General features: G+C 42.7%; 1 protein-coding gene across 1 annotated transcript in view; it reads right to left on the reverse strand.

The window, feature by feature from the left end:
- Aff3 (AF4/FMR2 family member 3) overlaps positions 1–13,618 on the reverse strand; it is a 544,092-nt gene that overhangs the window by 431,120 nt on the left and 99,354 nt on the right. The window contains exon 2 of the mRNA XM_008845867.1: positions 1,881–1,955. Coding sequence (XP_008844089.1) covers positions 1,881–1,955 — 75 coding nt within the window. The remainder of the gene's footprint in view (positions 1–1,880; positions 1,956–13,618) is intronic.

The following is a 13,618-nucleotide window of genomic DNA, read 5'->3' on the forward strand; positions in this document are numbered from 1 at the left end:
TGTTTCTGCAGTGATTCTATCATTAACTAGCTCCCTAAAGAGCTGTTAAAACTCCATGCTGCAGTGGTTTTCACAGCTATGAGCCTTCTTCTGATCTCTGCTAATCAGTCAAGTCATCAAATGACTACTGAATCAATTCTTCCTGCTGATATATTTGACACCACCGTTCCTCCTAACCATGAAGAATATAACCAGGAGGAGGGGGTGCAGGCGACAAGGGGAAAGTCGGAAATTGAATTATGTCATTGTCATCAGGAACTCAGCCTTTTGGTTGAAGAAAATTAATATCTATTCTCCAAAATACAATTACGGAGTAGCCAGACACCAGACAACTGAAGAATGAAGGAGGAATAAAATGTGCTGTTCACTCATAAGGAGAGAATAAAGGGGCTAATTCAACTCCTGATAAGAAAGTGGCCTGTATACTGATAGAAAGAAACGCACTTGTCTTTTGGCCTCACTGGATACAGAAATCTGACCTGGTGCAGATGAAGGAAGAACACTACCAGGCAGAAACACACGCCCCTCAAAATCACTGCCATTCTCATTTCCTGGCAGAAGCCATGAATGCCAATGGTCTAGCCATCACCAAGCTTGGCAGGTCCACTTGGTCTAGGGGGCAGATGGCTGAGCTGGGAGCCAAGACACCTCTCTACTAATTAAAGTTCTCCCTGAACCAGAGAGGATACAACAGAAAAGCCACTCAATCCTCTCTACCTCTCAGGGTCTCCATTAGGAAGTAGGAATGTCTTAGGGCACTATAAGAAGGTCAAAACATGGGGGCCTGACAACAGCTTAGAAAAGAGCTCTAGAACAGTTTCAGGTGTCCAAACTCCAGGATATTGCTACTAAAACATGGCTAACAATGAAAAAGATTCTGTGGAATCAAGAGAACTTTAGGAAAATCATAATTTTTTTTAAAGTTAAATAGCTATCTTTTGCTGAAACAGACAGACAGTGTTCATGTCTGGTGGCTACAGGAGACACAAACAACACAATTACAAAAATTTACTGCTCATCCTAGCTCTAACGCTTGGCCAGAACATATTTTCAATTTACTGTCTGTGGGGTAATACTAAACATGCTTCTGGCAAGGCAGTTTCTGCCCCTGAGGCATTAAATTTAAATTTAAAATTAGGGAATGTTAAAATATCCAGAACAAGGAGGCCATTAGTATTTTAATTCATCCTTAGTACATTACCCAAAGTTATCAGGTTTGGGAGCCCAACCAGTGTCCTTGTACTTAGGGAGGAATTGGTCTCTGGAATCTTCTACCAACTAAGCAGCCCACAGCTCCAATATAAAAGTCATTTTCTGGCATGACTGAGGTAACAGTGAACAACATCAAGGGGACCCACAGTGGAAATGAGACATTCAGAGAACCAGGTTTCAAGTTCAAAGGAGAGATGGTGACTCTCCTGCCCTGCTGGTGGACACTTGTCACTTGTCCTATGAAATTCCAGTTTCTGTGAACAGTCTATGGATTTCAAATGGTGACAGCTTGAAGGACACATGATTCATGATAGATGAACATGCAATGGGCTTTGAACAACATAATTGTAGTTTTATTATCAACTTCTAACTCTTCGATCAATGTTAGCTGGTGTTTGCGTGTGCACACACACACACACACACACACACACCCCATGAGCTGGTATTGCATGCATCTGAACTTTTCTTCTCTCCAGCATACAACCCTTGAAGCAGCACCTATGGTTCCCATCTATATACAAGGACCTCCACAAACATGCCATGCAGGCTACCCCTCAGCAGGCAAAGCCAACCAAATACAAATGACAGGGGTGATGCACAGGGTGGTCTTATGCAAGATGAGCAGGCAGGTGGTCACTTGGGATAACTGCTGGACACCCAAATTATACCTCCTGCATCTGCTGGCTGATGACTGAAATTCCACAACTAGAGAATCATTCCTCTGGCTTAAGATGTCTTCACCCCTGTAAGAAATATAAACAACCACAAGAAGAGAAGATACTATAAGCCTGACTAGCCTTCATTTTATCTTAGTATATGCACGTCTATCAGCATTTTCCCCAAAGACCTAAGGGAGAGGGCACAGGGACACCAGAGTCCAAATGAGAGGTGCAACAAAAAAGGCAGGGACAAGGGCAGAAAAAGAAATTGATAAACTTTTGCAATATTCTGTAAATGTTTAAGCTATAGGTAACAGGGTTAACATCAAATTCGGTTGATCAGATATCAGACCCAATGAATTTCCAGAATTTTGGAATAAGGATCTGGTCAGAATTTAGGAAGGCTGGAGATACGGCAGAAGCTGAAGAGACCAGAAAGCACTCCAAGATGCAGCCTGTGGCTAGATGCAATTCCCCTGTGAGACTCTACCTACATAACCAGCCTGTGGCTTCTAATGCTAAAAACAAAACGCCCTCCCCAACACTTGCCCATAATCTAACAGAAATGAACCAGTCATCTTTTCATAGGATCACCACAAAGCCTGTATCATGTTTCCATGCCATCAGATGAAGCCAGAAGACCCAGGGCACAATCATCCTTGTATCTTCAGAAGAGATGAAAGGAAACACAGAAAGAAAGGCTCTGTGTCTTCCATGCCTTCCTTCGGGCTCTACTCTCTGCTTCATAGCTCTATATTTACCACTCAGCACTGGGTCTTTTCCAGAGGCAACCCATGCACTCCTCCTCCTTGACTAGAGCCACAGCCCCCATGCTGGCCTAGGAAGAAGAAATGCCACCACTCATCTCTCCCTGGTGTCCACTTTCACCTTTCCACTAATGTACCGTGTCTTCACTCAGGAAGACAGGAGCTGCTAGAGGAGTTCTCCACTGATTAGAAGAGGAGTTTGTACGGGTGCTCACAAGCCTGCAGAGCCCCATTCTCTTCATCTCACTATGAAAGTGCAACCTTCCTCACTCTGTTGCCCTTGGAGCAATGTGAAGAGCACACGATTGGTTTAAGAAGCCTTTTCTCCTGGAAAACTGAAAGTAGGGTTAGCTTCCCTGGGAATGTTGGACTTTGGTTTTCTAGAACCCAGTTCCTACTAGGTCAGTGTACCTACTAAATTCAGTGAATGCCACGTTAGGAGCTGTCTCTTCATTAGTAACAGATTCTAAGATTTCTATCAACTGTAAAGTTTATCCTTACTTCCTCAAATGTATACCATCAAATATATTTATTTATTTTGAACAGAAGTGGTGGCAGCAAACTGCTCAGTGCTATTTATTATTACAGGTTCTAACATTCCCAGAAAACAGCACTTGAATCAACTCCTTTTAAAAGACTTATTTTTAGGATTAAAAAAATAGCAAATGAGGAAATGTTGCAAAATATTTCTGATTATTCCTTATTTGTTTTTAATCTATAAATCCAAGGCTCTTGTAGGGCTCAACCCAAAGCCCATAAGGGTGGTTAAGAAGTCATGGTCAAAAACAAAAGTATCACCTTTTCCAAAATTAGTCTATTCCTAACCACAAGGTTAACAACATGAAACGAAATAATAATAATGCCTTTGAGCCTGGTGGCTTCTCCCTTCTGCTGAGAAACAGCAAGCCATTCACATGTCCCTTAAATATCCTTACAGCATCCCTTGGAGAAAGACATGGGTGGTGAATATAATCACTAGGTTAATTGTTTTCAACATCAAGGAGCTCCCCAGCATGGCGGCACAAGTCCATAACTCCAGTCCTTGGGAGGCAGAGGCAAGCAGATATGAGACCTATCTCAAAACAGAACAAAATAAAAAGCAAGGGAGAGAACAAAGTTAAATTGCCAAAAAGATTCTGAAAAGAAGATATTGTGAAAAGAAGAGCAACATCCAAAATAATTTACCCATGTCTCCCCAGCGGCAAGGAGTTACCCACAAACCCAGAGGTGGCTGGGTGTCTTAAACACAATGTCCATGTGCCCAGGATGAATAAAAGCGAACACGGGTCTCACAGAAGCAAACAAGGTAAATGAAAAGAAAGATAAGCTATTTCTCGAGCATAAGAAATATGAAGAAAATTATAACTGTTAGCTGTTACAATTTTTACAGTCTCTAAACAATAGAAATTTTCTCTTTCCACAGCATGAATACAAAATAAATTCTTCTGACCTAAAACTGCAACACAGACAGACCTGCAAACAGGGAAATTACAGATTCTAAACAGAGCCAACTAGGGCTGATAGCATCATCATCAAATGCTCTCCATCACCAGCCTGTTCCAGTCTCTCCCCTGCAGCCCTCCTGGAAGACATGGTGCTAGAGATGGTGCAGCCCACCCCTTGGTCTTGGACCCTGTGCTTGATCTAACAGACCCACCTAGCCAGGAAGGACTGCTTCCCTTCTTGATGTGCTCATCCATGGGCAGGCCACCCACATTGGAGTGCTCATTCCAAACAAACTGTCATTTCTCATGGAGGAGGCTGTCAGCCAAGGGTACATGAAGCCAACTGAAGCCCTTGACTGGAATGTTTTACTCTTTGTAAGAAAAGCATCCTAACTTCTGGTATTTCTCCAGAGTTGGAGATCAGCATTCATTCATTTTTCTATTACTATAACTCAATACTTGAAGTTAGGTACCTTTTAAAGAAAAGAGGTTTTAGTTTGGGAGGTTGAAAGTCCAAGGTCAGGTAGCCCCATCTATTTGACTAGTAGAGAAGATCTTCAGGCTACATTATAACATAGTAGATGGCATTTTGGGGTAAGGCCATACATGTAAGAAGAAAGCCAAAAGATTTGTCAGATATATCCTGTCTTTTCATAGCAACTCACTCTTGGAACTAACAAGAATCTGGAAAAGTATAATAATCTCCTTCTAAAGCAATGATCACCTGTACCAGGTCCCACTATTTTCAAGTTCTACCACCGTTCCCCCACACTAGAGACCAAGCTTCTAGCACGTGAACCTTTGGGAATACACCCAAACTATAGCAGGATCTAAGAAAGAACTGAAATTTAGGAGATCAGAATGAAAATCCTGTCTTTAGAGAATATTAGCATGTTATCCATACATTTAAGACTGTCCTTTGGGGGCTGGGTAAGGTGGCTCAAGCCTTTAATCCCAACACTCACTTGGGAGGCAGAGGCAGGCAGATCTTTACGAGATCAAGGCCAGCCTGGTCTACATGGTGAGTTCCAGGCCAGCTGGGGCTACAGGGAGACTCTGTCTAAAATAACCAAAATGATGATGATGATGATGATGATGATGATGATGATGATGATGTGATGACGATGACGACGATGATGATAATAAATAAAAAGACTGTCTTTTTCAAGTATCAGAAATACAATTCAATTTAGTCCAAAAACAATTCCTGAATTCCAGAAGCTAGGATCAATCTTTCCTGCTGCTGAGAAGCTGAGTGCCATGGACTGAGGAGATAAAGAAGAAAGGGGCCCACATGGATTTGGGGGCACGGGTAGATAAGAACACAGAATTAGGATGCTCTGCCAGATCTGCTCTGAGTTGGGTACAGGAGAAGGAAAGGAAGGAGAGCTGAAAGGATGCAGGACTCACAGAGTACTACTTAGTGGTTTGTGAACCTCCTCTGAACCTCTGAAGACCTGCTAACTTCTTAGCTGGAGTTCTGTTTGCAGAGTTTCATGCCCTTTCTTTGCCCGCTGCTAGGCTGTCATTACTACTGCTCTGTGAGTAGATAGATCTGGTCCCTTCACAAAAGCAGGCTGTTTTGGAGTGTAGGCGTACAGGGAAAGTACAGAGGACAACAGAGAACATCCTACCCTTCTTGCAGTCTGTATCACGGATGGCCAAAGCAGCCTGCCACAGAGAAGACCACGTTTCAGACACTTCGAGTCCCTGCACAGCACACTGATTTGGGTACGGACACCATGACAGTGAGGAAGAAAACAAGGGGTGGCAAAGAGAACGTTCCTCAGAAACTCTCTTCTCAGGGCAGCAACATCAACCACTGTGTATAATTAAAGGAATCTAATCAAACACTCCAAATTTATAACAATTGTTTTATGTTTAATGAGTCAAGCTAATTACCATCTTTTGTTACTTATAAAGCAAACAACAAGAAATCAGTAATCCTGTCTCAAAATAGAGAAATATAAGATTGTCAAAACATACTTACAAATTCTCTCCTTGGTCTACAGACAGTCCTTGCTGGTAGGCAGAAAGACAGTTGAGATTAAACAGATGACAGAGCAACTCAAGAGAAGGTAAATCTGAAGTCAGAGACTCTAAAAGACAAAAGTCTCTTAGCTGCAGCCCCTCTGAGCTGTGATTATGAGAGTGAAGGTGACAAGGAGGGTAATGAGGGTCACAACTGCAGGACGGTGAGGGTGGTGATGATGAGGGGCAGTGGTTGTGTTGCAGGGTGGTGATGACTGGGGAGTATTCAGAAGTGGTGATCGTGGGGGAGTGACAGGTGGTAATGGTGATCCTAAGGGGTGGTAGGAGTAGTGGTGGTGTTGAATGGTGGTGGGGAGGGATGATGGTGGTGGTAAGGGATGATGATGGCATTGAGGATGTAGTTTTGGTGAGGGAGGGATGGTGGTGTTGAGGGTTGGTGATGGTGTTGAGAGAGTGGTGGTGCTGATGGAGGGATGGTGGTGCTGAGGGAGGGATGGTGGTGCTGATGGAGGGATGGTGGTTCTGAGGGAGGGATGGTGGTTCTGAGGGAGGGATGGTGGTGCTGAGGGAGGATGGTGGTGTTGAGGGAGGGATGGTGTTGAGAGGATGGTGCTGTTGAAAGGGTGGTGGTTATGTTGAGGAGTGATGGTGGTGTTGAAAGCTGGTGATGGTGGTGTGGGGTGGTGGCTCTGATGAAGGGATGGTGACGGGTGGTAATGGTAGTGAGGGGTGGTGGTGGTGTTGACAGGGTAGAGATGGTGGTGAGGCCTGGTAACAGTGTTGAGGGACTGATGATGGTGGTAGAAGAATGTGCTAATTAATTTTAACTGACAATCTGAAACAACCTATAGTCACCTGGAAAGATTGTGAGGAACTATCAGATTGGCCTGTGGGCATGTCTGTTGTCATTGCCTTGATTGTAACTGAAGAAGGAAGACCCAGCCCATTGTAGGTGGCACCATTTTATGGCAGGGACCTGGACTGTATAAGAGTAAACCAGCAAGCATGCAAAGTGCATTTACTCTCTTTGCTCCTGACTGTTGATGTGAAGTGACTAGCTGCTTGAGTCCTACTTTGATGTCCCTGAAACAATGGACTGTAACTTGGAACCATAAGCCAAGTAAACCCTTTCCTGCCCAATGTTGCTTTTTTCTTGGGGTATTTCATCACAACATCAATTAAGAAACTGGAGTAGAGTGGGGAGTGATGATGGTAAGGCCAGTGGTAGTGATGAGGGTACAAATAACAGAATAGTGGCAAGGGGTGGTGACATGGCAGTGGTGGTGGTGGTGAGGGGGGATGGTGGTAGTGATTTCTGTAGTATGGTGGTGGTGATGGTGCTGAGGGTGTTAATATGGGTGGTAGCGCCAATTGTTCCAGATCTGCTAAGGAGTGAGAACCACTCAACAGTGCGTATATCAATCCCTTAAATCCTGAAGAGCATTACTATGTCCCTGGTTGCTTATACTGGCTTTTCCTTTTTGAGTCAAGCAATTCCAATCCCACGTTCCCTCTCTCTGGTGATCCTATCAGCCTTATGCCACCTGCTCACTATCAGCTTGGTAAGTGTGCCCCTCTTCCTTGTTTGTCTGTGACCATAAAGCTTATCTCCATCCTAATTCTGTCTTGAAGAAACCCTCCAGGAGCATTTACAGATCTCAGTCTTAGATCTCCCAACTTGTTCTTGCAGATAGCAACAGGACTGGGTATACTACGCACAGAAGTTACTTCTATATCATATTTTTTGAGAAACTATGACATCAAAGAGACAAAGCAGCAAACATGCCTAGACAAATTTAACCCACAAACACTCCACCTAAATTTCTGGGTGATCTATGCCACCTTCCCAGACCAATCTGACCATATTAAACTTTTCCAGTAACAACAGCTAGTCTACATGGACTTCACATGAATTATTTCATTTAATAGTCTTGGAACCCCCAAGAGACATCATCCCTATTTTGCAATGAAGGGAAAAAAAAGGCTCTGATGTTAACTAACTTGCCCAAGTCCCCCAGGCAGCCAGCAGCATCTCTTAGGTTTGAGGCCCGGCAGTCTGGCACCAGGCACAGAATTCCTAGACTCCGCTACACTGCCTCCCCAGGGAACAGCCCCCTGACAAGCTCTGACAAATGGTGCCTTACTAACCATCCTTTGTTAGTAAATGCCAGGCTGAGAAGTGTTGATTTTCAAGTCATGATTATTTTCAGTTTGTTCTTTTAAGACCTGTTAAGCTCCTTAGTTGATATACTTTAAGACTTCTTTACTCCTAAAAACTAAAACTGGAATACTTACTTCAAATGAAAAAATACCAGAACAACCTAATATCCAGTTCCTGGCCATCTTCAGATCTCAGAAGCTATAATGTAAATCCATTTCCCCATCTCATCCTTTCTTAAGGGCGGAATTCTGTATAATAAACTCCTTAGGAATTATACAATACCATAATACGAGTATCTTACAGTTGAACCATCAAGGCGAGCTGTTACAACCTGCTATTGGACAGGGTTTTTACTGATCATCTGCTGGGTCCCAACTCCCATTTCTATCTACCTAGAAATGATGACTTTCAAATCTCTCTCATAAATATCCTCCAGTGGGTTTTTAGAGAGAGATGACAGATAAATGACAGCTTTGCATTTCCAAGGGTTAAATGTTTTTCCTCAGGGATTCTAAGCCTCTGTGCCATGAGAACAAGTGTCAGGCGCTAATGGAATTGTTCCATGATAAATAAACTGCCAAGCTGGATGACAAGCAGCTTTCAAAGAGGCTTTCCACATAGTCTAACCAGCAGAAGTTAATTTGAGTTTCTTAACAGGACCTTTTCCTTTACAATATAAAAGTGCCTTGGGAAGAAGCAATTACCCTGATTTACCATCTTCTCCTTGGTAGAATATAAAGATGCAGCAGAGCCTCACAAAAGCAGTAACTTAGCCAAATGAGGCTCACTTGCAAAGTCCCTACTATGCTATTTCCAAGAGTTTCCTTCCCAGCAGCTGCACGGAGCTGCCATTAATCACAGGTGTCCATGCGGAGGAGGATGCTTACTCCCAGGACTGTGTGTGTTAGAGCCAATAAATTATTTTTTCCTCCAGCAAATGCTCAGTTAAATTTCATTTTCACCTTGCAGTATGTTTCTCAATTTCAGCTCCTAGGAATGTTAAGGGCCATCTACAGATAATGTCGCATTTTATGGCATACCTATGTTTTAACCATGATGCTTTCCACATATTCATTTGTCATGGCCACTCTGGGTCATGGGTTGGTACTTCAAGTCAAGTCAGAGGGCAACAGGGTGGTCAAGTGTTCAGGTAGATTAGGTTCCTGGGCACAGAGAGCTAAGCATGCTGAGCATTAGCCATTAAAGAATGACCTGTGCTATTCCAATCTACTGGTCTTTCCAGAACCACTACCCAAGACACACACTCACAGATTGAAATGGAATTTCTGCAAAAGAGTTGGGTCAATTCAGGCTGCTTCTAGCTGCTGAACTGAATTAATTTACCTGTCAGGTACAGAAGTAGCTGTGAGCCAGAATGAGATCAAACAGAGCTGACTTTACCGAGAGGTAGAATTAAAAGCACATGCATGGATCCTGATTCCTTCTGATACACAGTTAACTAAACAGGCCAACCATTAGGGTCTTCCATACAGACAACCTGGCTGGAAATTACTAGACTAAACTTACTGTGTGTGTGAAAGAGAAAGACGCTCTGTTTAGGTTCAGGGTAGCTTATCAGCTTAGCTAGATGCCATAGAAGATCAAGGGGGTAGGGAAGAAAATGGCAATTTAAAACATTCTCAGGACTTAAAAGAGAAAACAAAACATCCCTGGGAGAAGCTGTGATTGCCATGAAGCAGAGCAGAGGAGCAAAGCCAAGGGCTCAGTCCTCACAGAGCAGCTAGGAAGCCAAGACAATGTTCCCTCCACTTCCTGCTCTGCAGCCCCACCACCCCACCCGACCCTCAGCCTTCACTCCTCTCCTCTCTGACCTCACATAGGCCCTGCAGCCTGACCCACTCCCAGCTTCCAGAGACTCAGCCCCACTTTCTCCTGTTTGCTCACTATCTTGGTCTTGGTTAACTTTGAAAAAATACATTCACTCACTGGAGGTACCAACCTTCAAGAAGCAAAAGCAGACAGCCCTCCCTGCCATCCTCTCCTGTTGACCTTCTCTGCCTGCCAGTTTTCTGAAGGGCTGTCTACATTTGCTGGTCCTCCCAGTGCCTAGTTTCCTGACTCACATGATCTGCTTCCTCGGTACACAGCCAACCTTCAGATTCCTTGTGGGGTAATCCATGGGCACCCCTACTTCCTGATCTCCTACACCACTAGCACTACCTTGGCAAGATGTCTTTCCCTGATGCCTACTGTGTGTCCTTAAGTCCCCTTCTGCCTCTCTTCTACCACCCCAAGGTCTATGGAAAACCTCTTGTCTAGGCTGGGCCTTTCCCCCTGTGACAGTCTTCCTGAGCAATGTCAATCCCTCCTCATCTTCAGGTGCCAACTTTGTGTGGATCCAGGACCCACCTGGATCTCTCTGACAATTACAGACTCAATTATCCAACTACCCATGCATATTTTCCTCCAGACATGCTAACTTCACATGTCCCAGCCTAGACTACCACTTTGGCCTCTGCTTGCTTTGTTGTGTCAGTGGATATCTCCTCCCCAATCACTGCCTGGGCCAGACACCTCCAAGCCACCATTTCCCATGCGTCATTCAATCAATCCCACAGGCTTCTTAACTCTATTCCATGAATACTGCTCAGCTTGTCAGCTCTCACCTCCACTGGCACCTCTTTAGTTCCAGTCACCACTAGCTCCCTCCAAGACCCCTAGGCTTTCCTAATGAGTCTCCCAGCTCTCCTTCTTGCTCCAGTCCAATTTTTCCTTGATATCTACTATGGGTTATATATAATTGGAATGTTTTCCTAAGATCCACATGTTAAGGGCTTGGTCCCTAGAGTGGTGCTATTGGGAGGTGTGAACTTTGGGGAATGGGAAATGCTTCAATCATTGAGAGAACGTCTCAAAAGGGACAGTGGAAGCATTAACTAGCCTCTTCTCTCTGCTCTGGTCCAAGATGTGAGCACTTTGTTCCTATACATGCCCTCACCACAGTATGTCACATTAATGGGACTGCTATTCCTGGACTGGAACCTCCAAAATTGTGAGCTAAAGCTTTTCTCCTAATAAAGACAGCTGTGTTTGTGTTGAAGTAAAGCAAAGCTGACTATTACAACACAAAAAACAGAGTGGCATTTCTTTAGCAGCAGTTTAATTGCATCACTGCCCTGACCTCAGGACTCGGCGAGGACTCAGAGACCTGATCCACTGCTCGCCTCCCCAGTGACAGCTACACTCATTCAGCCTCTACACTACAGCCTCTCTCTGATCCCAAGTGCCTTGTACACCTTTGCTTTCTACCTGCCCACTTCATTCCAATCCAAAACATCCCCCTTTAGTGATACTTTCCCTGAAAGACATTCCCAGATGTACCCAGCATACCCAAGGCCCCTTAATGTCTGTCCTAAACACAGCACTCCATAACCACATTTCTCATGTTAATCATCTGAATCTCCTATTACACTGTTATTGCCCGAAGAAGAATGTCTGTCAACCATGTATAAAATGTGTCTCTAGTGCCTGAAGAGTCCCTGGCACAGAGTGGGCCCTGAAAACAACTTTTCAGAAACTATAAAAATACATGGGAAATGTTTCCTTTTTATCTCTTTCCTTTTCAAAATGTCACCCATAGGCATATCACAACTTCAACAAACACAACGAAAACCCATTCAGATCCTGGGTCCTAAAATTTTCTTTATGGTTCTTTAATTTAGCCATCATGAGAAATCATAATAAAAGCAATATTGAGCAATTGCCTGGTGCTGTACAGCTTGTAAAAAAAAAGTTTATATTTTCTTCTTGTTTATTCCTCTCTGCAAATCTGTTATATAGCACTTATCTCTGTTAAATAAACACACAATTTTAATAAATGATCACATAAATGTAAGAGTGAAATAAAATCTATGTGCCATAAACATTATTATGATCAATTTGAAGATAAAGACCGTTCATCAATAATTTGTAAAATGTGGGGCTTTGAAAACTTAAAAGATTTTCCCAAACCACAAAATCATTAAAATCAGAAATCTTATTCTATGGGAATTGTGGCTATTAAAAACAATTTAACTTTTAAAATATACTTTGTAATTGAAAAATATTTAACATTTGTAACATACGAGCCAACTAGACACAAAGAATGTGTGACCACAGCCTCCACACAGGTACTATGGAGGACATTATTCTGACTTCCTACAGTTAAAACTCTGTAGTCAATTAAGCTTGACTTAAAGGAAGACATTAAGAATTATGAATTATTTGAACTCTACAGCTCTATAATTCCTTCTCCACTAGTGACAGTAAAGATGATTAATTCTAAATACCTATATAACACAGTGTCAGTAAAGCAGGGGTCTTCCCACAGCCAATGCATCACTCACAAGTTCCCAATTTCAATAAGACATGTAATCTATCATAAAAATACTGCATTTGATCCCAGGAACATTAGCAATATTATATATTATGGGGCTGCCTATGCATGGTGATAATTATCACAATTCTTTAAGAAATGTTGCAAAGAAGACATGCCACATTTGCCTCATTATACCTTCAAATGTCTTCTCCTGGCCTTCTCTCCTCTTTGCTTCTCATACATACCCAAACACATCAGAATAAATACAACCTGATAGACAATAAATATAAGCAGCTTTGTAATATTAAGATAGATTCATGTTAAAATTCTACGGAAAGGACTCTTCTGCCTCAAAAGTATTACACACAGAACAAAGGATTTAGGCAATCTACTGAAGGCAAGGTAGGCATTTTGTAACATATAATACAGGCAGAATCCAGAGAGAGACACCTCATCTCTTACCTCCTCTTTGACCTCTCCCTAGTCAGCATCTCTTAGCCCTCGGCTGGGTCGGCAGGAGCCCTCCATTTTGGTGGCCTTCATCTTGGCTTTTGAGATTTTTAGTTCTTTGGGGGAGGGTCTCCCTCTCCAGGACTTCAGAGTCCATAACTGTGGGAATTAGCTGAACCTTTTATTACTGGTACAAAGATGTACAAATGTGCCAGAATGTTCTTTTTCCACTAAAAGTCTGCACATGTTAACAGAAGATGCTATAATTCCCTAATGGAATTATAGATTAAGCATCTCTAATCTGAAAATCCATAACCTGAAATGTTCCAATCTCTTAAACATTTTTAGAGCCAGCATAATGCCACAAAAGGAAAAGTTTACCCCACACTCCTATGACAAGCCATAATCAAATAATAGGTACACTAATAATATTGCATAAAAGTACCTTTAGGTTTTATATATATAAGCTATACATAAAACAAATGGATTCCACGTTAACACTTTGGTCCGATTCCCAATATCTCCTGATTGGAAATCTAAACACTAACTCCCAAGCATTTCGGTTAAAGGATACTCAAACAATTAAAAAAAAAAAAACAAATTTGAAGAATTCT

The sequence above is a fragment of the Nannospalax galili genome, unplaced genomic scaffold (genome assembly GCF_000622305.1).
Source record: "Nannospalax galili isolate Female #2095 unplaced genomic scaffold, S.galili_v1.0 scaffold182, whole genome shotgun sequence".
NCBI classification, from domain to species: domain Eukaryota; kingdom Metazoa; phylum Chordata; class Mammalia; order Rodentia; family Spalacidae; genus Nannospalax; species Nannospalax galili.